At 41.4% G+C, this 23,866-nt stretch overlaps 1 protein-coding gene across 6 annotated transcripts in view; it reads right to left on the reverse strand.

The window, feature by feature from the left end:
* The window catches only part of cabin1 (calcineurin binding protein 1), a 570,396-nt gene that overhangs the window by 45,594 nt on the left and 500,936 nt on the right, over window positions 1-23,866 (reverse strand). For all 6 annotated transcript variants that reach the window (XM_069933017.1, XM_069933018.1, XM_069933016.1 and 3 more), the window contains one exon: window positions 16,880-17,168. In XM_069933017.1, coding sequence (XP_069789118.1) covers window positions 16,880-17,168 — 289 coding nt within the window. The remainder of the gene's footprint in view (window positions 1-16,879; window positions 17,169-23,866) is intronic.

Genomic DNA, 23,866 nt, shown 5'->3' on the forward strand with positions numbered 1-23,866 from the left:
AACATTCAAGGAATTCCTCCTCCTCAGTATTTTTACTAATTTGGCTAGTCCAATCTATATGTAAATTAAAGTCTCCCATGATGACAGCTGTTCCCTTATTGCACGCTTTTCTAATTTCTCTTTTAATGCCTTCCCTCACCTCTACATTACTATTTGGAGGCCTATATACCACCCCCACTAACGTTTTCTTCCCCTTGCTACTCCTCAGTTCTACCCATAAAGATTCCGCATCTTCCGAGTTGATATCCTTTCTGTCAATCATGTCGGTCCCTTCTCTCACCATCAATACTACCCCACCCCCTTTTCTCTTTTGCCGATCCCTCCTAAATATCGTATACCCCGGGATGTTAAGTTCCCAGGCTTGCCCACCCTGCAGCCATGTTTCTGTAATCCCAATCAAATCATATTTGTTTATCTCAATTTCCACAGCTAATTCATCTACCTTGTTCTGAATGCTTCTTGCATTAAGATATAAAGCCTTCAGATTTGCTTTTTTCACCCTCCTTGGTCTCTCTGATTTTTTACTTTCGCTGCCTAACCTAACTTTTCCTGTTTTATCTTTTCTATCCTTTGCCCTATCATAAAGGTTCCCACCTCCCTGCCAAATTAGTTTAAACCGCACCTGACGGGTGTACCAAACCTAGCTGCCAATATATTGACCCCTTTTGGGTTTAGGTGTAACCCATCCTTCTTGTAGAGGTCATGCCTTCCCCAAAAGAGATCCCAATGATCCAAGAAGCCAAAACCCTATCCTTTACACCAGCCCCTCAGCCACACATTCATTTTTCTGAACCTTCCATTTTTGTCCTCAGTTGCACTTGGCACAGGTAGCAAACCAGAGATCACCACCCTGGCTGTCCTATTTCTTAGTTTCTGTCCTAGCTCTCTGTAATCCTTTTTCAGTACTTCCTCCTTTTTATCTATGTCATTGGTACCCACATGTACCAAGACATCAGGCTGTTCGCCTTCCCCTTTTCGAATACCCTGGACCCGATTTGAGATATCCCGCACCCTTGCACCAGGGAGGCAGCACACCATGCGGGCATACCTATCTGGCTCACAGAATCTCCTGTCTGTATTTCTGACAATGGAGACTCCAATGACCATGGCATTCCTCTTTACCTTTTGGTCCACCATGCCAGGTTCAGTGCCAGTGACCTGGTCACTGCTGCCAGGTTCTGTCAGGTTGCTGTTCTTGCACCACATTACAAGATTTTCCACCTCTTCTTTGTAGTGCAAGTTATCATTGTTGTCGATGAGGGCAATTACAATAGTGTCATCTGGAAACTTGATGACTCTGTTGGAGGTGAAACTGGCGATACAGTCATGGGTCAGTAGCGTGAATAGGAGCGGGCTGAGCACACAGCCGAGGTACTCCAGTGCTCAGCATAACAGTGCTCTACATTCTGCTGTCGACCTAGACAGATTGAGGTCTTACTGTTAGGAAGTCCAAAATCTGTTACATAAAGGGGTGTTGAGTCCCAGTGAGGACAGGTTTTCCACCAGCCTCTGGGTAACAATTGTACTAAACACCACGCTCAAGTCGACGAACAAGCAGCCTGGCATATGAGGCATTGTTCTTCAGATGTATCATGACAGAATGGAGGAACAACGCTTTAGCATCATCAGTGGAATTGTTCTGTCTGAAAGCAAATTGAAATGGGTCCATTTTCCTGGGAGGTGTGCTAAGATAGGTTCCATCACCAGACGTTCGAAGCATTTCATAATGGTGAAGAACATTGCCATGGAGCAGTTGTCATTGAAGCCTGTTACTGTTGCCTTCTTTGATACCAGGATGATGGTGGCAGTCTTGAAACCTGTGGGGATAATGGACTGTTGCCGTGAGGTGTTGAAGATGTCCTTAAAGACCTCAGTCAATTGTCTGTTCAGTACCCAACCAGGTATGTTGTCTGGTCCTGCTGCCTTGAATAGGGTTCTCCTCACCTTGGCCCCAGCTCTGTCATCCTATTCTTCTCATTGAACCATGCATAGAAGATGTTCAATCTGTCCAGGTCTTGGTGCAAGTCAATGAGACAAAGTGTAATAATAGTGTAGCACAGACCAGATAGGCCAAAGGGCCTTTTACTGTGCTGTACAGTTCTATGGTTCAACACTTTTCTCCATCGCAGAAGTGGAAATGTTTTCTGAAGGCTGCAAAATGTTTAATTCCAATTGCAGCCTCTAAGCAAATGAAGCAGTACATGCTAATGAGGTCTTCCATGCCGGGTCATCTGAGATGTTCTCCTTCATCAACATGCATGGCTTCTCCTGCAATATCATCAACTCTGTTCTCACCTGCATATCCTCAATTACCTGCGTCTCTGCCCTGCCCCCCCCTTTCCCCAAGCACAACAAGGACAAGATTTGCCTTGTCCTCACATACCACCCCTCCAACCTCCACATCCAACATATCATCCCATCACCAGTTTCATCTTCCTCTCCCCTCCCCTCTCTCCCTTTCTCAGGGACCACTCCCTCTGTGACTTCCTCTTTCACTCATTCCACCAATCTCCCCCTTAGTATCTAATCCTGTGACCACCAAAAATGTCACACTTGTGACTACAACTCCTCTCTCACCACCATTTGGGGCCCCAAACAATCCTTCAAAGTGAAGCAACACTTCACTTGTGAAACCACAGATGTCATCTACTGCATCCAGTGCGACCTCTACATCAGAGAGACTGGACACAGATTGCGCGAGCACTTGGTTCAGCACCTTTACTCCATCTGCTACAATATCGGGGATCTCCTTATTTCAATTCCTCTATTCATTCCCATGCTGACACGTCTGTCCATGGTCTCAAGTACTACCAGACTGAGACCACCTGCAAATTTTATGAAAAACACCTCTGTGCTCCCTCCACCAGGTAGCAATAACATTGATTTTTTGGTTTCCTCCATTAGACCCCTTGCGCCACCCCAACCCTCCATCTCTCCTCTTCCCCTATGTCTCCTTTCCTTTCCTCTAGCTCTGCATTCACTGAGCCACCCACCCCCTCAAACATTTCTCACCTTTCCTCCCATCCATGTCCAATGATCACCTTTTGCCTGTTAGCTTATGCTCCTCCTCCTGCCCTTTCTTCCCTTCTCCATCAGCCTTTTTATTCAGGTGCCTGTCTGCTTTTTATTCATATCCTGAAGGGCTCAGGCCTGAAAGCTGTTATAGATCTTTACCTCCTATGGATGCTGAGTAACCTGCTGAGTTCCTCCAGCATTTTTTATGTTTTTACTACATTACACCATCTGCAAACTGTTTTTCACTACATGCTAACAAGAAACAAGTCACATTCACTCCAAAAACAGTTTCACCACCACTTCTCATATTTCTTACAAGAAATCTATCTGTCCATCAACCAATGTCAGCTCACGGAAACAAAAAATCCATTCCCCACTTATTTTCTGTGACCTATTCTTTACAACATGTCTATGGCAGTACTCATTGTCCCTGTCTTCACAGGCCAAAGCAGTGAGGTGACTCCTCCTGAACTCCACTACAGTGATGCCTGTTGCTGCTCGAGACCCACAATCCAGATTCTGACTGGACTGTTTTGATGTCACTTCCCTCATTTGTGGTTATCCAGAATATGAGGAGCATCCTAGATTTCAAACAAGTGGCAGGATGCAGATCCCCTGGGAAAGAGGAGTTCTGCCAAACCAATATTTAATAGGGCCACTAAAAGTACAATGCACAAAAATGCTGAAGAACTCAGCAGGTCATGCAGTTCCCATGGAAGCAACACTCTTGGATCTGGACAGGTATCTGAGGTACAGGTAGGGGATCACTTTGCGACCAGTGACCATAATTTTATCAGCTTGAACCTGGCTATGGAAAAGGATAACATTGGTCCTCAGATTAGAATCCTAAATTGGGGCAAGGCTAATTTCCACATGAAATAGTCAGTAATAGTTGACTGAAGCAAATGTCAGAGAATTAGACCACAAATACTAAATGGGAGAGAATGGCAAGGTAAAGGAACCCTGCTTAACATGAGAAACAAGGGCATAGAAACAAGAAAAAAGAGGCATACATCAGATTCAGACAGACAAGTTCAAAGGAATCCCTTGACAAATATAAGGAGCATAGGGAAGAGGGAAAAAAGGAAGGCTAAAGCAGGTTTTGAGATGGCATTGGCAAACATTGTTAGGGAGAATCCAAAATGATTTCAAGTACATTAAGAGCAGAAGGAGGTTCCACAAGGGAAGGAGCAAGTTTCCTTAAGGTTCAAAGTCTTTGTGTAGAGCCAGAGGAGACGAGGAAGATCTTAAATAAATATTATGTGAATGTGTTTATTGTACAGCAGGAAGAGCAGGAGGGGTAGGGGAAGGAGGTATCCAGAGATTGCCTAGGGCATGTCTGCATCAGTAATGCAGAGGTGTTAGCGGTCTAAAGCTCCCTTTACATTTGCGTTCCACTAAATTGGCTGTTCAGTGTCCCAGGATAGGAATGGTGATTTTGCTATTCACACTTGACCACTCTCATCTTAGAGACTGCATGCTTTCTCACTTGCAAGGAGCTAGCCCCGGGCTTAGGACTATCCTACCTTCTACTGGTGATGTCATCGATTGATGGTGAACCTGCCCTAAATCTTGATCAATGTATTATGATTTTATATTCAAACAAAATTAATCATGCCTAATTATAACATAATTAAGCTTTATGTACAGCACAGTATGAGCACTTCATAAAATCATATAACAATACCATTAAAGCATAGACACAGGTCAACGGCCCTTCTAGTTCATGCCGAACACTTACTACCACCTAACCCCACTGACCTGCATACAACCAGTAACTCTCCATTCCTTTCCCATCCATATACATATCCAACTTCTCCTTAAATTCTAATATTAGGAGGAGTCACGTGATGGAGTAGTGGCCGGTCAGGGAATTCCAGCCCTCTCCCGAAAAGTTTAAAAAAAACACACAAAGCACAAAGGTACAAGATTAAAATTTATAATAAAGTAAAAATAAAGGTGAGAAGAAAATGGCAGCGAAGAGAGAAAAGTCAAAAACAACGGGAAGAAAAGAGGAAGAAAGAATGTCGGAAGAAGAAGGTGAAGACCTTACCTGTCCGAAGAGGCCCGCCGCGGAGAGAGAAGCCCGCTCCCTCAGGTCAGTGGAAGTCCTGGGCTCGGGACTACAAAAATGGCTCGCAGTGCCGAGTAAAAGTGCGCAACTGCGCATGAAAAAAAACACACTGACGGGAGGGGGGAACAGCTGCGGAGTCGATCTCCACAGCTGAGAGAGACACCTGCAACACAGCAGCAGGTGCAGAACACAGACAATAACGACAACAAGAAAGAAGAGGGTAAATGGCCATGTCAGAGATAGGAAAAAGAATGGAAAATATGAAAGAACGAGAAACAATTGTAGAAATGGAAGTAGAGGACTTAAAAGAGAAATTAGAAGAATCTAATAAAAAAGTTAAAGAGGCACATGAGCTGTTAGTTCAGAAGATAGATATAATAGAAAACTATAATAGAAGAAATAATATAAAGATAGTGGGCCTTAAGGAAGATAAAGAAGGCAAGAATATGAGAGAATTTATAAAAGATTGGATCCCCAGGGTCCTAGGAAGACCAGAATTACAGGAAGAAATGGAAATAGAGAGGGCACATAGAACTTTAGCCCCGAAACCACAACTGCAGCAAAAACCAAGATCCGTTTTAGTAAAATTCTTAAGATAAACAACAAGAGAAAATATATTGGAGAAAGCAATGAAGAAAGTAAGAGAAGACAAAAAGCCACTGGAATATAAAGGTCAAAAAATTTTTTTCTATCCAGACATAAGTTTTGAACTCCTGAAGAAGAGGAAGGAGTTCAATACAGCAAAAATGATCTTATGGAAAAAATCATTTATAAATTTATGTAAAGTACCCAGCGGTACTTAAAATAGTTATTCCAGGGCAACAAAACAGACTATTCTCGGATCCAGAGGAAGCAAGGAAATTTGCAGAACAACTACAAAACAAGCAGAGAGATGAAGACATGTAATGAGAGTAAAAATGACCACGAACTATATGTATGTGTTTAAAGGGGTATATGTGTGTATATATATATAGTGTGTATACATGAATGTATCCGTATTTAGAGGAAAATATATAGAGTATAGACAAGAATTAATAAGGGAGGGAAAGGGAATAGAGGGAATAAGGAGGGAATTAAAAGAGTGACCTTTGTTACATATGAAAATTGAAATCTTTTCTGGGGGGGCTGGGTGGGGAGGAGTTACGGTCACTACAAAATCAGTTGACGTTTGTGAGTGAATTTGCAAATCCAAATGGAGAGGGGAGATGTGGTTGACCGACAAGGGATAAAGGGCAACTCAGGAGGGGGAGGGGACAATGGGGTTAAAGAAGTTTTAAATAAGAGAGTAAGGAAAATGTTTGATGTTTTAGAAATGTTGTCTTATAAAGTGTTCAAAACAAGAAAGCAGAAATGGATAAGAAGGAAAGGTAATGATGGAGAAACGGAAAGGGAAGATAAACAAAGTATGAAATGGCTACAATGAACTATATGACTTTAAATATTAACAGAATACATAACCAAATTAAAAGGAAGAAACTGCTAAATTTACTGAAAAAAGAAAAAATTGATATAGCATTTGTGCAAGAAACACATTTAACTGAATTGGAGCACAAGAAATTAAAGAGAGATTGGGTAGGACACGTAACAGCATCGTCGTATAATTCAAAAGCAAGAGGAGTAGCTATATTAATTAGTAAAAATGTGCCAATTAAAATAGAAGAGGAAATAATAGATCCAGCAGGGAGATATTTAAGATAAAATGTCAGATATATTCGGAGTTTTGGAATCTACACAATGTATATTCACCTAACGAAGAAGATCAAAAGTTTATGCAAGATATTTTTTTGAAGATAGCAGATACGCAAGGGAACATATTAATAGGAGGGGATTTCAACCTGAATTTGGATTCAAATATGGACAAAACTGTGAAAAAAATTAACAGAAAGAACAAAGTAACCAAATTTATAATTAAATCGATGGAAGAAATGCAACTTTTGGATATATGGAGGAAACAACACCCAAATGAAAAGGAATATTCATATTACTCGGGTAGACATAAAACATACTTAAGAATAGACCTATTTTTGTTATCAGCTCGTATGCAAGATAGAGTAAGAAAAACAGAATATAAAGCTAGAATATTATCGGACCATTCACCCTTGATATTGACAATAGAGTTAGAGGACATCCCTCCAAGAATGTATAGATGTAGATTAAACTCCATGCTACTTAAAAGGCAGGATTTTAGAGAATTCATTGAAAGACAAATTAAAATGTACTTTGAAATAAATACGGAATCAGTGAAAGATAAGTTTATACTATGGGATGCAATGAAAGCGTTCATTAGAGGGCAAATAATAAGTTATGTAACCAAGATGAAGAAGGACTATAATCAGGAAACAGAGCAGTTGGAAAGGGAAATAGTAAATATAGAAAAAGAATTAGCAATGAAGGAAGATACAACTAAAAGAAGAGAATTGGCAGATAAAAAAATAAAATATGAAACACTACAAACATATAAGGTGGAGAAAAACAGAATGAAGACAAAACAGAAATATTATGAATTAGGGGGAAAAACGCACAAAATTCTAGCATGGCAGCTTAAGACAGAACAAGCTAAGAAAATGGTATTGGCATCAAGGAAAAAAGACAAACAAATCACATATAATCCAACAGAGATCAAGGAAAAATTTAGAGAATTCTATGAACAATTATATGAAACTGAAAACGAAAGGAAAGAAGGGAAAATAGATGAATTTTTAACTAAAATTGAACTACCAAAATTACAAATAGAGGAACAAAATAAATTAACAGAACCATTTGAAATAGTAGAAATACAAGAGATAATAAAAAAATTACCAAATAATAAGACACCAGGAGAGGATGAATTCCCAATAGAATTCTATAAAACATTTAAAGATTTATTAATTCCTCCCTTCCTGGAAGTAATCAACCAGATTGATAAAACACAAAGCTTACCAGATTCATGTAGAACAGCAATAATTACAGTAATACTAAAGCAAGGGAAAGATCCACTCGCACCAGCGTCATATAGACCAATATCATTACTTAACACAGATTATAAGATAATAGCTAAACTATTAGCAAACAGATTAGCAGAGTATGTACCTAAAATGGTAAATCTAGACCAAACTGGATTTATTAAAAAAAGATGCACAACAGATAATATTTGTAAATTTATTAACTTAATTCATGCAGTAGAAGGGAGTAAAGCGCCAACAGTAGCAGTTGCTTTAGACGCAGAGAAGGCCTTTGTCAGAGTAGAATGGAATTATTTATTCAAAGTATTGCAAAAATTCAGTTTACCAGAGAAGTATATTAATTGGATTAAAGCATTATATAAGGGGCCATTGGCGAAAGTGACAGTAAATGGATATATATCAAAGCAATTTAACTTAAGCAGGTCAACACGGCAGGGATGCCCACTATCACCCTTATTGTTCGCGTTAGCTATAGAACCACGAGCAGAATTGATAAGAACAGAAAATAATATAAAAGGGATAAAAATAAAAGACAAGGAATATAAAATCAGTTTATTTGCGGATGATGTTATAGTATACTTAACAGAACCAGAACTATCAGTAAAAGAATTATATAAGAAATTGAAGGAATATGGAGAAGTGTAAACACAAGGTTACATATGATACAATATAACTGGATACACAGGCTATACATTACACCTCAAAAGTTAAATAAATGGGACCCAACAGTATCTGACAGATGTTTTTGTTTTAAAAAGGAAATGGGAACAACAATTCATGCAATCTGGACATGTGAGAAAGTAGAAAAATTTTGGGAAGATCTAAACCAAATATTAAATAAAATTACATAAAACAATATACCAAAAAATCCAGAGATCTTCCTCCTAAGTAACATAAAAAACAAAGAATTTGGAATTGATTTGGATGGTGCACAAAAAAGATTTGTTAAGATAGCTCTAGCCGTAGCAAAAAAATGTATTATGTCAACCTGGAAATTGGAAGATAATTTGAAAATAGAACAATGGTATATAGAAATGAATAAATGTATTCCATTAGAAAAAATAACATATAATTTAAGAAATAATATTACAATATTTGAACAAATATGGGAGCCTTACATGAAACACAATAGAGAAAACCTACCGGGGACATTCGAAAGGAGAAGAAAATGAAAAGAATTGACTCAGTGGAATTTCTTGTTTATTTTTATTGAATGACAACATTGTTTGACTGGTTTAATGTATCTTAGATTTTGTACTTTAAATGGATTGGGGGGAGGTAGGGAGGGTGGGATGGGAGGAGGGAGAAAATGACACTATATATTTGAAAAGGAAAATGTATGTATCATGGTCAATGTGGTTTATGGTGTGAAAAATAAAAAATTTAAAAAAAACATATCTATATACAATATAACATCCATCACAAGTGAATGACATATCATTAATAGCATCTGATCTGCATGTATTAGCTTTTATTTCTCTTATGGCTAGGCGGGCGGTGTTGCTCAGATGGAGGGACATTACCCTGCCTACTCATGCTCAATGGCTACGTGACGACACGTAAACTTAGAGAAGATTAGATGCTCAATTTCCAATTTGAATGTAAATTTTCAAACACTGTGGGGACCCTTTTTGAATTACTTTCATAATCTTTATTTGTTATGAAGGTAGAAATGTAGATTAATGAGGCAATTTATCACTCTGATGAGAAATTTGTCTTTTTTTTTGGCCAAACAGCTTCTTTCTTGGTAATAGGTTTAGATTTTCATTTTTTAAATAAAATAATAAAATATCCATGCAAAATAAAACAAAAATAAAAAAAAATGCTAATATTGAGCCTGCCTCTGCCACTTCATCTGGAAGCTTGTTCCACACACCCACCACTCTCTGAGGAATGAAGTCCCCCCCCCTCATGTTTTGCCCCCTAACTCTCAACTCATGTCCTCTCATTCATATATCTCCCTTTCTTAAAGGAAAAAAGTTTCTCCACGTTAACTCGATCTATACCCCTAATAATTTTTAAATACCTCAATCAAATCCCCTCTCAACCTTAGACCCTGTAACCCCGGCAACATTCTAGTAAATCTTCTCTGCACTCTCTCCAATTTGTTGATATCTTTCCTATACTTTGATGACCAAAACTACAATACACCAAGTTTGACCTCACCAATGCCTTGTACAATTTTAACATAACATCCCACCTCCTATACTCAATGCTCTGATTTATAAAGGCCAACATACCACAAGCTCTCTCTACCATCCTATCCATATGTGACTTCACCTTCAGGAAACTTTGTCCCTCTGTTCTACTGCACTCTTCAATACCCTACCATTCAGCATTTCATTCCTATTTTGATTAGCCCCACCAAAATGTAACACGTCACATTTATCTGCATTAAACTCCATCTTTCATCCTTCAGCCCACTCTTCTAACTGGCCTAAATCCCTCTGCAAACTTTGAAACCCTTCTTCACTATCTACAGCTCCACCTATCTTAGTACCATGCTCATACTTACTAATCCAATTTACCACCCCATCATCCAGATCATTAATGTACATGACAGATAGTAATGGATCCAATACTGAACCCTGAGGCACACCACTAGTCACTGGCTTCCAATCTGACAGTTATCTACCACGGCTCTCTGGCATCTCCCATTCAATCATTGTTGAATCCATTTTACTACTTTAATATTAATACCTAATGATTGAACCTTCCTAACTAACCTTCCCTGAGGAACCTTATCAAAGGCCTTACTAAATTCCATATATACCACATCCACTGCCTTACCCTCATCAATTTTCCTAGTAACCTCCTCAAAAAATTCGATAAAATTTGTCAAATATGATCTTCCCCTCACAAATCCACTTTGACTGTTCCTAATCAAACCCTGCCTATCCAGATATTTATATATACCATCTCTAAGAATACTTTTCATGAACTTCCAGGCCTATAATTACTAGATTTACTCCTAGCATCTTTTTTCAACAATGGAACATGAGCTACCCTCCAATCTTCCAGCACCATCCCGTTACTAATTACATTTTAACTATGTCAGTCAAAGCCCCTACGATTTCTACACTAAACTCCCTCAAGGTCCTCGGGAATATCTTGTCAGGACATGGAGACTTATCCTCCTTTATCTTCTTTAAAAATGCCATCATCATTTCCATAACTTCCTCACTTATTTCCCTTACTTTACACAGATCAACATCATTCTCCTTAGTAAATGCTGAAGAAAAAAAACAGTTTAAAATTTCCCCTATCTCTTTTGGCTTCATGCACAGCCATCCACTCTCATCCTCAAAGGGACCAATTTTATCCCCCACTATCCTTTTGCTCCTAATATATTTGTAGAAACCCTTTGGATTTATTTTCACTTTACGTGGTAAAGCAACTTCTTATCTCCTCTTAGCCTTTCTAATTTTCTTTTTAAGATTCTTTTTACATGCTTTATATTCCTCTAACACCTCATTTACTTCCTGCTGTCTTTACTTTTCGTACACCTCCCTCTCTTTCTGAACCCTTGAAAACCAAGGCTCTCTAAAACTTTTAACCTTTCCTTTCATCCTAGCAGGAACATAACGTCTCTGTATCCTTCAAATTTCACCTTTGAATGCCCTCCATTTTCCTTTAACATCCTTCCCATAAAAGCCTCTGTTGTTGTTGTGCCAACCTATATAAACCTTTTATAAGGAACTCTGGGAAAGTGCTAGCAATAAATAGCAATAGCGGACAATTTTTAAACAGTGTGGGCAAGTTAGTTGCACTATAGTGCACATTATAGAAATACTGTGGGGGGAAAAAACAATGGCAGACCTGCTCTCCCAGAATGCCGTGAGGCAGAAAAAGGGTTGTATGCACAACTGCATGCACGGAGCAATAATGGAGGGATTCTCTGCCACACGGCATTCTGGGAAGTCGGGCTTGCCATTGCTTTATTTCCCCCCCCATGGTCTTTATAAATTGTGCACTATAGCGCTACCAACTTTTCCGTGCAGTTTAAAAATTATCCACTATTGCTAATTATTTCCTCTCTCTCTCTCTCTCTCTCCCACTGCGACCTTCCCATGGCAAAGTTTATACCTTCATTTTAATTTTTTCTTCCTTGATTTTCCTGCACTCATGCAAAAACTTCTATCCCAGAATGCAATTGCCCATTCTACACTTGCCTGTCTGCAGATGCCAGGATTTGTACTAGGGGGTCGAGGCAGTCTTTCCCTGGTGTGAGATGACATCACCTCATACCAGCATTGAGAAGATTTTGCTTTCACACTAGACCCTTTTTAGGCCGATTGGCTGTTAATTCCTGGGATCACTTGCAAGTGTGAAAGGGGCTTTAGATTGTATCAATGTGGATAAACCTCCACGTCCAGACCAGGTGTATCCCAGAACATAATAGGAAGACAGGACAGAAATTTTGAGAACTTGACAGATATTTTTGCCAGCTTTAGGAAAGTTAGCGAGAGACTGGCCTATTTTCCTCAGAGCATTGGAGGTTGAGAGAAGATCTTACTGAAATCGATAAATTCAAGAGGGGCATATGGTAAATAATCTCAATCTGTTTCCAAGGTAGAATCTAAGACAAGATGGCTAAGGTGAGTGGGTGGAATTCAGAAGGGGCGTGAGGGGACAGTTCTTCACTCACAAGGTGGTGGGCCCATGGGAGTATTTGCCAGACAAGTGGTGGAGACACTTCCTTTAATAACCTGGATAACACCATGGATGGGAGAGGACTGGATGAGTATGGGTCAAATGCAGGCAAATAAGACTAAAGCATTTGGGTCAATGTTCAGCAAGGAGAAGTTGGACCTGTGGGCCTGCTTCCAGGCTGAATGACTCTTGTAACTCAATATTTAACATCTTTTAATTTTTGAATGAACAAAGAGAAGCTGAAGGGACTCAGTAGGTAAGGCAGCATCCGTAATTTTAGACATGCGAAATGGTAACAGGCCCTTCCAGCCCACACCCAGTTAGCCTACAATCCCCATACAAGTTTTGAAGGGTGGAAGCAGCCAGAGGAAACCTACGCAGACATGGGGAGAAACTCCTCATAGACAGTACCGGATTCAAACCGCAGTCATTGGCATTGTAACAGTGTTGCACTTCTTCTTTCTTTGGCTTGGCTTCGCGGATGAAGATTTATGGAGGGGTAGAATGTCCACGTCTGCTGCAGGCTCGTTGGTGACTGATAAGTCCAATGCGGGACAGGCAGGCATGGTTGCAGCGGTTGCAAGGGAAAATTGGTTGGTTGGGGTTGGGTGTTGGGATTTTCCTCCTTTGTCTTTTGTCAGTGAGGTGGGCTCTGCGGTCTTCTTCAAAGGAGGTTGCTGCCCGCCGAACTGTGAGGCGCCAAGATGCACGGTTGGAGGCGATATCAGCCCACTGGCGGTGGCCAATGTGGCAGGCACCAAGAGATTTCTTTAAGCAGTCCTTGTACCTCTTCTTTGGTGCACCTCTGTCTCGGTGGCCAGTGTAGAGCTCACCATAGAACACGATCTTGGGACTAACCACTACACTAACCATACTTCCCTGTTTAAACACTGATTTTTAAAAAATTTCAGGTAACCCCCACCTTGATCTGGTTCCACTGTTTCTATCTCTTTATTTACTCCTGTTCTCACTTTTCTGTCTAAATGCCTTCCCATTCCCAGTGATCTCTCCCTCAATCTGTCTCTCTACCTCTCCTGCCTTTTGTCCAATGCCCTATCACCTCTTAACTCCTCCCCAGTTTATTCCCCTCCTTGATATACCTGATATCACCCCTTCCTACTTTAGTCTCAATGAAAGGTCCCATCCAAAAAAGCTGACTGGGTACTTCTTTCCATGGATGCTGCCTGACCTGCTGAGTCCCTTCAGCTTCTCATTATTCACTCGTTTTTCTGTTTCTGTATGGCTCTTGTGTTATCTCTTCGAGAGTTTCACAGCATGTAAGCTGGCCCTTCAATCCAACTTGTCAATGCTGACCAAGTTGTCCAACCAACCTAAGCCCATTTCATGCACTTTTTACCTGCCCATATCCTTTAAATCCTCTTATCTTTTCATGCTTTGCAGGTTTATTTAAATGAAAGCATGTTTATTTTCATGTATAGTAAAACTCCTGGTATCCCAAAGCATGGAGATTGATAGATGCTGGATAAGTGACTTTTCCAGTTGCTTGAGATTGCATGTTGCATCATTGCCAAACTAATGGGAAAGGGTGTCAATTTTAAACCCCTTTTTTACCTATTCCCCCAATTTTTTTTGCTGATTGCTTCAGACTGCTAGTTATTTGAATTCTGGATAACAGGGGTTTTACTGTATTTTTAATATCCCTGAACACCTCTTTCCTTGTTCACAAAATTCCACTCCTTGTTCAAGCTGCACTTAGCAACCACAAAAGCTGTTTTATAATGCATAGCAATATGCCAGCCCAAATTCCCCAAGCAATGACTCAGCCTCTGCTGTTAATAATCACACCTCCTCAAGTCGCCAGTTGTCGCTGACCATCTGATTACCTGCCAACAGATACTACCAGGCAGTTCTTTATTATTCATTAGTATTGTAAATTACACAATAAAATTACATAAATACAAAGTCAAGATTAAATGTTAGCATGAAATCACTTCCTCACTAATTCCCAGTTTAGCAAGCGAGATCTTAGCAATTAAAGTAATGAGGAAAAATAATAGGTTCAGTCAATTTTTGAAGTAAATGAGCAGGGGTTTTCATAGTTATCAAGGGATATTGGTAACAGTTAATTACATTCAAAAATCTAAGATGTAGTTGAAAACTAAGTCATTTAGGATTGGATTAACACTGAATGATTTTGAGAATAATTAGTGTGTGGACTAGACAGTAAAAAATACAAGGGCGAAGATTGTAAAGAGGTCAGGGTGCATGGCATGGTTACCTTAGCAGTTAGCACAACTCTATTACACCGACTCAGGCTTGAATCTGGTGCCGTTGGTAAAGAGTTTGTATGTTCTCCCCCATGACCTCCATGAATTTCCCTGGCTGCTCTGGTTTCTTCCCACCCTCCAACAGTTTGTGGGGATGGTAGGTTAATGGGTGCAAATTGGTGGCACAGGCTTCAAATGGCTGGAATTGGCTTCTATTGTGTTGTAATTAAATTTACATATGAACTTAATTTAACTAAAAGGCAAACTGAGCTTAAAGACTATCTCGTTCTTCAACTTGGCAGTTTTTCTTGCTAATTAGTATGCTGGCATTCACCATTAGGTACATCCCAGAACTTCTCTTCTTTGGCTTGGCTTCGCGGACGAAGATTTATGGAGGGGGTAAAAAGTCCACGTCAGCTGCAGGCTCGTTTGTGGCTGACAAGTCCGATGCGGGACAGGCAGACACGATTGCAGCGGTTGCAAGGGAAAATTGGTTGGTTGGGGTTGGGTGTTGGGTTTTTCCTCCTTTGCCTTTTGTCAGTGAGGTGGGCTCTGCGGTCTTCTTCAAAGGAGGTTGCTGCCCGCCAAACTGTGAGGCGCCAAGATGCACGGTTTGAGGCGTTATCAGCCCACTGGCGGTGGTCAATGTGGCAGGCACCAAGAGATTTCTTTAGGCAGTCCTTGTACCTTTTCTTTGGTGCACCTCTGTCACGGTGGCCAGTGGAGAGCTCGCCATATAACAGGATCTTGGGAAGGCGATGGTCCTCCATTCTGGAGACGTGACCCACCCAGCGCAGCTGGATCTTCAGCAGCGTGGACTCGATGCTGTCGACCTCTGCCATCTCGAGTACTTCAACGTTAGGGGTGTAAGCGCTCCAATGGATGTTGAGGATGGAGCGGAGACAACGCTGGTGGAAGTGTTCTAGGAGCTGTAGGTGGTGCCGGTAGATGACCCATGATTCGGAGCCGAACAGGAGTGTGGGTATGACAACGGCTCTGTATACGCTTATCTTTGTGAGGTTTTTCAGTTGGTTGTTTTTCCAGACTCTTTTGTGTAGTCTTCCAAAGGCGCTATTTGCCTTGGCGAGTCTGTTGTCTATCTCATTGTCGATCCTTGCATCTGATGAAATGGTGCAGCCGAGATAGGTAAACTGGTTGACCGTTTTGAGTTTTGTGTGCCCGATGGAGATGTGGGGGGGGCTGGTAGTCATGGTGGGGAGCTGGCTGATGGAGGACCTCAGTTTTCTTCAGGCTGACTTCCAGGCCAAACATTTTGGCAGTTTCCGCAAAGCAGGACGTCAAGCGCTGAAGAGCTGGCTCTGAATGGGCAACTAAAGCGGCATGATCCCAGAACTACTCATTAATGGAAATATCTGGAAATGCTGGCAACATCCTTGACTCAGAAACGTGCACAAGTCACTATCTGCAGGACCTCTTTTCTCTTCCTGCACAAGAAGGAACTTCACAGGGTAATGAAAGCACACCCGTTGCAATCATCTAATTGTCATTGCTATTTGTGTACTGTTGCCAACTCCATACATCCCTTCTCTACCCTCCCACTCACTAATCCAGTTTGCCCATTGCACCTATTGTTGCAGCTCAACTTTAACTCCCAGTTACCAAATACCTGCAATTTAAATATCACAAACTCTTTCTTTCCAATCTCCACAATTGCTACAAGCCTTAAACCACCTAAAAATTCCCCAAGTTAATTGATTTCAATTTCTCATATCATCTCTCCATCCCCATTTTGCTTCCAAATTTCTGGACTAACCTCCCAAATCATTCACCTTTTCACCGGCAAGCTACCTACTCAAAGATTGCATCTAATTGGTTGTGTGCAACCCACCCATTCCCCTGAAAATTCTGTGAAACACATTGGGAAGCTTTTCTACATGCATGGACATATTAGAAAGCTTTTCTACGTGCATAGACACATTATAAATGCAAGCTACAGTGGAGCTTACCTTGAGTGAGGTACGCTGCAGTGGAATGCGTCTCTGATGGAGCAGAAGTTTGGGGTTCGGCTTCACGCACATTTGACCTCAGTGTGACCTCAGCACCTCGTGTGTCTCCTTGGACTGTGTGACTTAACTTCATCTTGGGTTGCAAATCAGGGGGCTTCACACTCTCAGGCACCACTGTGCTGGGTGTGGTCAGGGTGGCAGCAGATGGGGAGATAGTGCTTGAGGTTGAAGGGAAGAAGCTCTCCTTAGAGTCCTTGGAATATTTTGGCGTGGTTGGCGTCTCTCCTGACTGTAAGAGAGTTGAATGAAAATTAATGGCAGAGTCATCTGTTCATGTAACTGTGGAGTGAGAAGCAGAATTACAATTTTGAGAGTTTTCACCAAAACTGAGAAACATTAGGATGCATGCTTTCATCCCCTTTTCTACTCCATGAGTGTACAGCCAATTTCAGCTCTAATTCAACCTCCAAATTCACTGACAACACGACTATTGTTGGCAGAATAACTGAAGATGAGTCAGGATTTAGGATGGAAATAGAGAACCTGGTTGAATGGTGCATGGCAACAGTCGACTCTCAACATTACCAAGACCAACGAGCTAATTGGTAATTTTAGACAGGAAAAGCTGAGGGACCAAACACCTATTTACATTGATGGGATGGAGAGAGAGAGGGTTAGGACCTTCAAGTTCCAAGTTCCTGAGAATCCAAATTTTAGGAAACCTTTGCTGGAGCCAGCACATCAAGACAACCATGAAGAAAACATACAATTGTCTCCACTTTCTAAGACTTTGAGGAGATTTGGTATGTTGTTGGATACTCCATCAAACTTCTATAGATGTACTGTAGAAAGTATACTGACTTTGGAAAATCTGGTAAATTTCTATAGATGTGTGGTGGAAAGTGTGCTGACCAGCTGCATCACAGTCTGATATGGGGACACCAATTCCCCCGAGTGAAAATCCCTGCAAAAGGTAGTGGACACAGCACAGGACATCACGGATAAAACCCTCCCCACCATCATGAACATCTTCAGTGTGGAGCTGAAGTGGCTAGCTATTGGGAGGTCCTTGCAACAGACATGGGAACAGGTCCTTAAGCCCACAATGTCCAGCCAATCATGATGCAAAATTAAACTAATTGCATCTACCTCCATGTGGTCTATTCACCATTTCTTTCATAAAGACAAAGAAAATTCAAACGTCTGACTAAATTGCCATAAACCTGGTGGTGACCTTTGTTAGTACCAAAATAAAGATTTCTCTTGGCATAAAATCCCGGGCAGGTAGAAGAAATAGAAAGTGTATTAAAATCTGTTCAGTTGCACAGCATCCCCTAGCTGAGGAGCAACTCTCCCTCCAAAATTGACCCCTCCTCATACTGAAGGGCCTTAGACAGGTAATAACCAATGAAAAGCATGGGCTGTTTTTCTCCTGTCAAGGCTGCCCATCAACTCCACATAGTAACATAAACACCCGCTTTCAACATGAATTGTTTTTGGAAATTGCAATCTGTCATGTAAGCACTCTAAGTTGAAACATTGAAATATTGCCTGGCATTGTGCTGAGCTCTGACAATATATTGAATTCTCTGCCTGGAGCATGCTTAAGCTCTGCCAAGGGCAGGTTGGAATAATGAATGTGCAAGGTCTGAATCAACAATATAATGATCATGGCAGTTCCACACTCAATTGGAACAGAAATAATCCAAACCATTTCATGCATGGAATATGGAGGTCGGTTCATGGATTCACTAAGCCACATTAAATCCAGAAAGATGATCTGTTCTTTCTGGTAAGAATGGAAATCTCTATGCTATAGCATGTCCCTATGCAAAATGCACCACTCTTGCCTTTAGGAGCCACGAGGTTGTGATCTTAAAACGAATTCAGAAGCTTGAATGCAAAGGTCTATGGTGACTGTGGACAAGTGCAAGGTTGTTGCACTTTGGGTGGTCAAATCTAATGGGTGAGTGTACAGTTCCCCTTGAACATTGATATACAGAGAGATCTTGAGGTGCAAGTCCAGAGCTCCTCAAGAGTGACTGCACAATGAATAAGGTGATAAAGAAGCCAGGCTGGACATCATGCATAAAAGTTGGCAAGTAACGTTGCAGTGGTATAAAATATTGGAGTGTTGTGTGAAGTTCTGGTCACCATATTACAGGATGTGGAGGCTTTGGATAGTATGTTTAAGAGGCACTTAGATAAAGAGAGGTATAGACCACATGGAGGTAGATGCAATTTGTTTAATTTTTCATCGTGATTGGCTGAATGTCGTGGGCTTAATAAGGACCTGTTCCCATGTCTGTTGCAAGGACCTCCCAATGGCTAGCCACTTTAGCTCCACACCGACATGTCTGACTATGACTTCAGATACTGCCAGTTGAGGTCAGTAATAAATTGGAAAAATAATACTTTGTATTCTGTCTTGACAATCTCCAACCAGACAGCATCAATTCAACTTCTCCAATTTTACTGGACATCGAAGATTTTGCTCCCTGAACACTTTTGGGTATATTATATGGATTTTGAGCTACTGATTACAAAAATCACCTTAAAATTTTCCTATCATGTACAATTTATTTAGATATAACCTATATTTTGTGATTTCTGTCATATTTTAAGTCTACTAGTATATTGCCCACAAAGCAAGCTGTTTTGGTCAGTTCAAGCATGCCTGGGCATGCACTCAGTGCAGGTGCTATGCAAATTCTGTCTTGGGCCTGGGCATGCTTAGTCAGGATAGATGCAGACAGGATGTAAAAGCAGCTCACATATAGATGCTGTGCATTATTACATTGATATAGATTGAATGCATGTTGATGCACACATTTTTCAGGCAATAGTATAGTGAATGTATTTAACAATAGCATCTATTGTCTTCAGGAAGATTCAATACAGCAGAAATATCTTGTCAATGTCGCATTAGCTGTGATACATTCTGTTACATTTGTTGTGAGTTTACACTTGAGGCTCAAAGACGCAGCATGACTGGACATTAAAAAAGCCTATGAGTTCTACTTTGGTTGTAATATTGGTGACAAAGACAATCCCTGGGCTCCTCACTTTTGTTGTGCAACATGTGCAGTCAACCTGAGAGCTTGGCTCAGCATCATTATGCAATTAAAAGTGTTAAATTTAATAAAGGTTAATTTAATGTTTCTCCAACTTCTAAGTGGTACTGTAAATCTGAAATTATCTTTGTGTTAAGCTGGAAGTAGTCTCTCATAATCCAATACAGGTACACGATCCTTTATCCAGAACCCTTGGGGGATAGTGTGCTCCAAATTTTGGATTTTTCCGGATTTCGGAAAACCCACCCGAATTGTGCTGCCATACTCACCCCCACCCCCTTCTAGTCGCCGAGCTGTCTCCCCCAAGCGCCAGCTGCCCGGCTGCCTCTCTCCCCACTTACCAGATTTTGGAACTTTTTGGATTTTAGATGTCTGGATAAAGGATCCTGCACCTGTATTTTTTTCAGAAGCTAACCTTTTGGAAAAAAAATGTTGTTCAGTGTAGGAAGGAAGGTGTGTGTGATGTGCAGGTCGTGAGGCTAGGGGAGGGGGGAAAGGGAAGGAAAAGAGGAAGTATGGGGTAGCCCACTTTCCATCACCTAACTGACCCCATTCTTCCTCTTTTCTTACCCTTTCCCCTCCCCTGGCCTCTTGACCTGCACATCACACACACCTCCCTTCCTCCAGCCCCCCACCCCTTCCCTTCTTTCCTCCTATCAGAGTGCACCTTTCTCAGTCCGCTTCCTGTTGCCCTATCATCCTTCAGCTCCTTTCTCTTCTGGCAAGACTAAGGCCAGTACAGATGCTCATTACCCAAGCTAAAAAACAAACTGCTGGAGAAACTTAGCAGATCAGGTAGCATCTGCAGATGGAAATGACAGTCAATGTTTTGCTTTGAAAACCAGCGACCGAACTGCTGAGTCTCCGCAGTCTCTGATGTCTGATTAGAACCCTGTTGTGAGCTTGAGTGGCAAGCATCGTGTCTAGAGTAAGAAGCTAACAAGTCATTAGTGTACATTTCAGGGGTGCAGAATTCTATTCAGTTGTTCTCGGGCAACTCCTGATTGTAAAGTTCAAAGCAGTAGACCCTTTCATGACAGGGGTCCATTTGGAGGCTGACGACAAGTGTGCAGGGGAAACGTAAAATGTATCTTTCATGGAACAGCCCTAAAAGGATGCTCCTGCGCTGCATTCATATCGTGTGGTGCCTCACAGCGCCCTCTGGAGCCAATGGAGGCGGATGACTGGTGCTGTAGTGCCATCTGTCATAAATATACGGTGTTTCCCAGAACAGTTCCAGCTGCAGGGGGAATTATGGGTAGGGATGACGACCATTACTCTGCCATGTTTTGAGCTGCTGATAGCGGCCCCGAAGGCTGAAGTTGCCCAGTGAGGCTGTCACAGCCCGCACCAACCACCCTGCTGGCCGCCCCTGCCCTTATGGCTCCTGCTGCGTGACGGCCTCCACTGACATCCCCTGACCTGACGACCCTCACTGCCTGACAGCTTCTGCCGGCTGCCCCTGCCTTGACTGTTCCTGCCCACTGCCCCTGTGCTGATAGCTCCCATCTGCCACCCTACCCTGATGGCTCCTGCCTTGAGGGGGTCATGTACAGAGAGGGGAGATGGTGCCATCAGCCCACCCATAACCAGCTGCTTGCAGTGGTTATACATTCATGTGGGGCGGCAGAGCACAGCGCTCTGTCGATTATCCTTTCCTGAGAGGGATTGCAGTCGGTACCTTGGAGCTGGCCACAGTGCATTCAAGAAGGTAAGTCTCCCAACATAAGAGCAGAGAAGCTCCACCTTTACAGTTGGGCTTTTTCTTTGCATGAAAGGGCCTAATGTTGGTAAGGTGCTAACTGCAATGTGCCAGCAGGAGTATTTCTTTTAATGATTGATATGAGTAAAACATCTCAAGATCTCCCTTCTATTTATTAACCAGCAAGACAATTCACTGGTGACAATGGACAAAAGTGGCCAAAACAAAATGCAGGACATATAAATGCACAAAATGATTTGTTTTGTTATATGGAATGTGTTTGATGCACAGGGTGATGAAGCTGATGGAGTGAAATGCTGTTTGCACATGGACAACCTGTGCAGGGATTCTCATAATGCCTGCATGCCTGACATGAGAAATGCACTCCTTCAGGAGAGGCATTTTCACCTCTTGTCATTCTAGTGCTACTTCTAAATGTCAGTTACTACTGTCAGTTTGCAGGCCCCTCAATAACATCACGTCGAGCTAGCTTCCATCAGAATTCTCCCTCTTCACCCGTTTAGCTCCCCTCCCCACTATTCTCCCTTTCCTCATGTAAACAGGTTGGGTGACTATGATTTATACTCCTGTAACTGATCGAATCATTGTAAAAAATTAAATGCAAATTTACTTTATGATTTATAGTATGTTTCCCATTCAGGATCTCTAATTAATTCAAATGAAAGTATAGAATGACTGATTAGTTAGCTTGAAATACTGTATTGCTTTGAATGTTCACTCTCCATAGAAATGTATAGTCCATCATACAACATGTCATTATTTGCATAGTAGTCTGTTGTGTACATCGATTCTGGAGTTTGTTTTAACTTAATGAGGAGGGTGGGTTTTCAGGAAACAAGATGATGCATGAATTAAATAAATATAAATAGGTCACAGAAAATAAGAGAAATGGTGGAAGTTTATTGTCATGGGTACTAAGGTACAGCGAGAAAGGATGTCAGAATGCCTGGCATGAGAAATTAACCTCAATTTCTCACTTCTTCAGTGAATCTCATAACCAGAATGATCTGTTTTTGCATATGAACTGCATGTAATGAGAGGCTGAACATACTCTTGTCGGAGAAAGAAACTGAGAGCTGTGCTAATGAAAACAGTGAAAGACTTGGTTGGACCAGAAACCACAGCAGAAAGCAGCTAGGCTGAGGGGCCTGCTTCAGAGCTGCATGGTTTTTATAATTAAATGTTACATATGACCAAGCAGGGACATGGGATGTTCAAGATTTAATGTATGAAGTCGGGTTGGAACCTGACTTATTTGAGCAGATGACAGTGAAGCTGGTAAGGTTATTACTTTCATACTGATCAGTATCATAGATGTACTCGTAGTAAGTCAAGGTGCAGCAATTTCCACTTGAACCAAAGGGAAAAAGGCAGAATAGGAAACTCTGGATGGAAAGAGATATTAAGGCTTTGGTTCAAATCAAAGAAGGTGTGTATCAGATTATTGGCAGCTGGGATCAAGCAAATCTCTGGTGGACTATAGGGGGCGCATCACAGTTAGGTATGGGAACACCAATACCCCTGAGCGTAAAGCCCTCCAAAAGGTAATGGACACAGCCCAGGACATCGCAGGCAAAATCCTCTCCACTATTTGAGTACATCTACAGAGAACGCTGCTATTGGAGAGCAGCAGCAATCATCAAAGACCCATGCCAGCACACGCTCTGAAACTCAATGCTGCCATCAGGATGGAGGTATAGGTGCCACAAGACTTGCTCCATCAGGTTCAGAAACAGCTGCTTCCCCTCCACCATCAGACTCCTCAATAACAAACTCAATCAAAGACTTATTTAAGGACTCGTGCACTTTATTAATTTTCTTTTGTTCTCTCTGTATTGCACAGTCAGTTCGTTATTGGTTTACAGTTCTTTTGTTTACATGTTTATGTTGTTTACAGTTTATTTTTTGCACCAATTAGTGGTGATTCTGCAGTGCCCGCAGGTAAAAGGAATCTCAGGGTTGTATATGATGTCATGTATGTACTCTAACAATAAATCTGAAATCTGGATCTAGCACAACACTCAAGAGGGAGATCACCCGGGGGTGGGGGGGGGGGGGGGGGGTGAAGACATGGGAGTCTGTTTCTCCTCAGCTGAAATGTTCAGAGCCCGAATTTAAGGACTTAATATATGTTTGAAAGTTTTATGAAAAGACTGTTTATGATACGAGAAGAAAGTTGGTTAAAAGAGC

This window comes from Narcine bancroftii, chromosome 4, assembly GCF_036971445.1.
Source record: "Narcine bancroftii isolate sNarBan1 chromosome 4, sNarBan1.hap1, whole genome shotgun sequence".
NCBI classification, from domain to species: Eukaryota; Metazoa; Chordata; class Chondrichthyes; order Torpediniformes; family Narcinidae; genus Narcine; species Narcine bancroftii.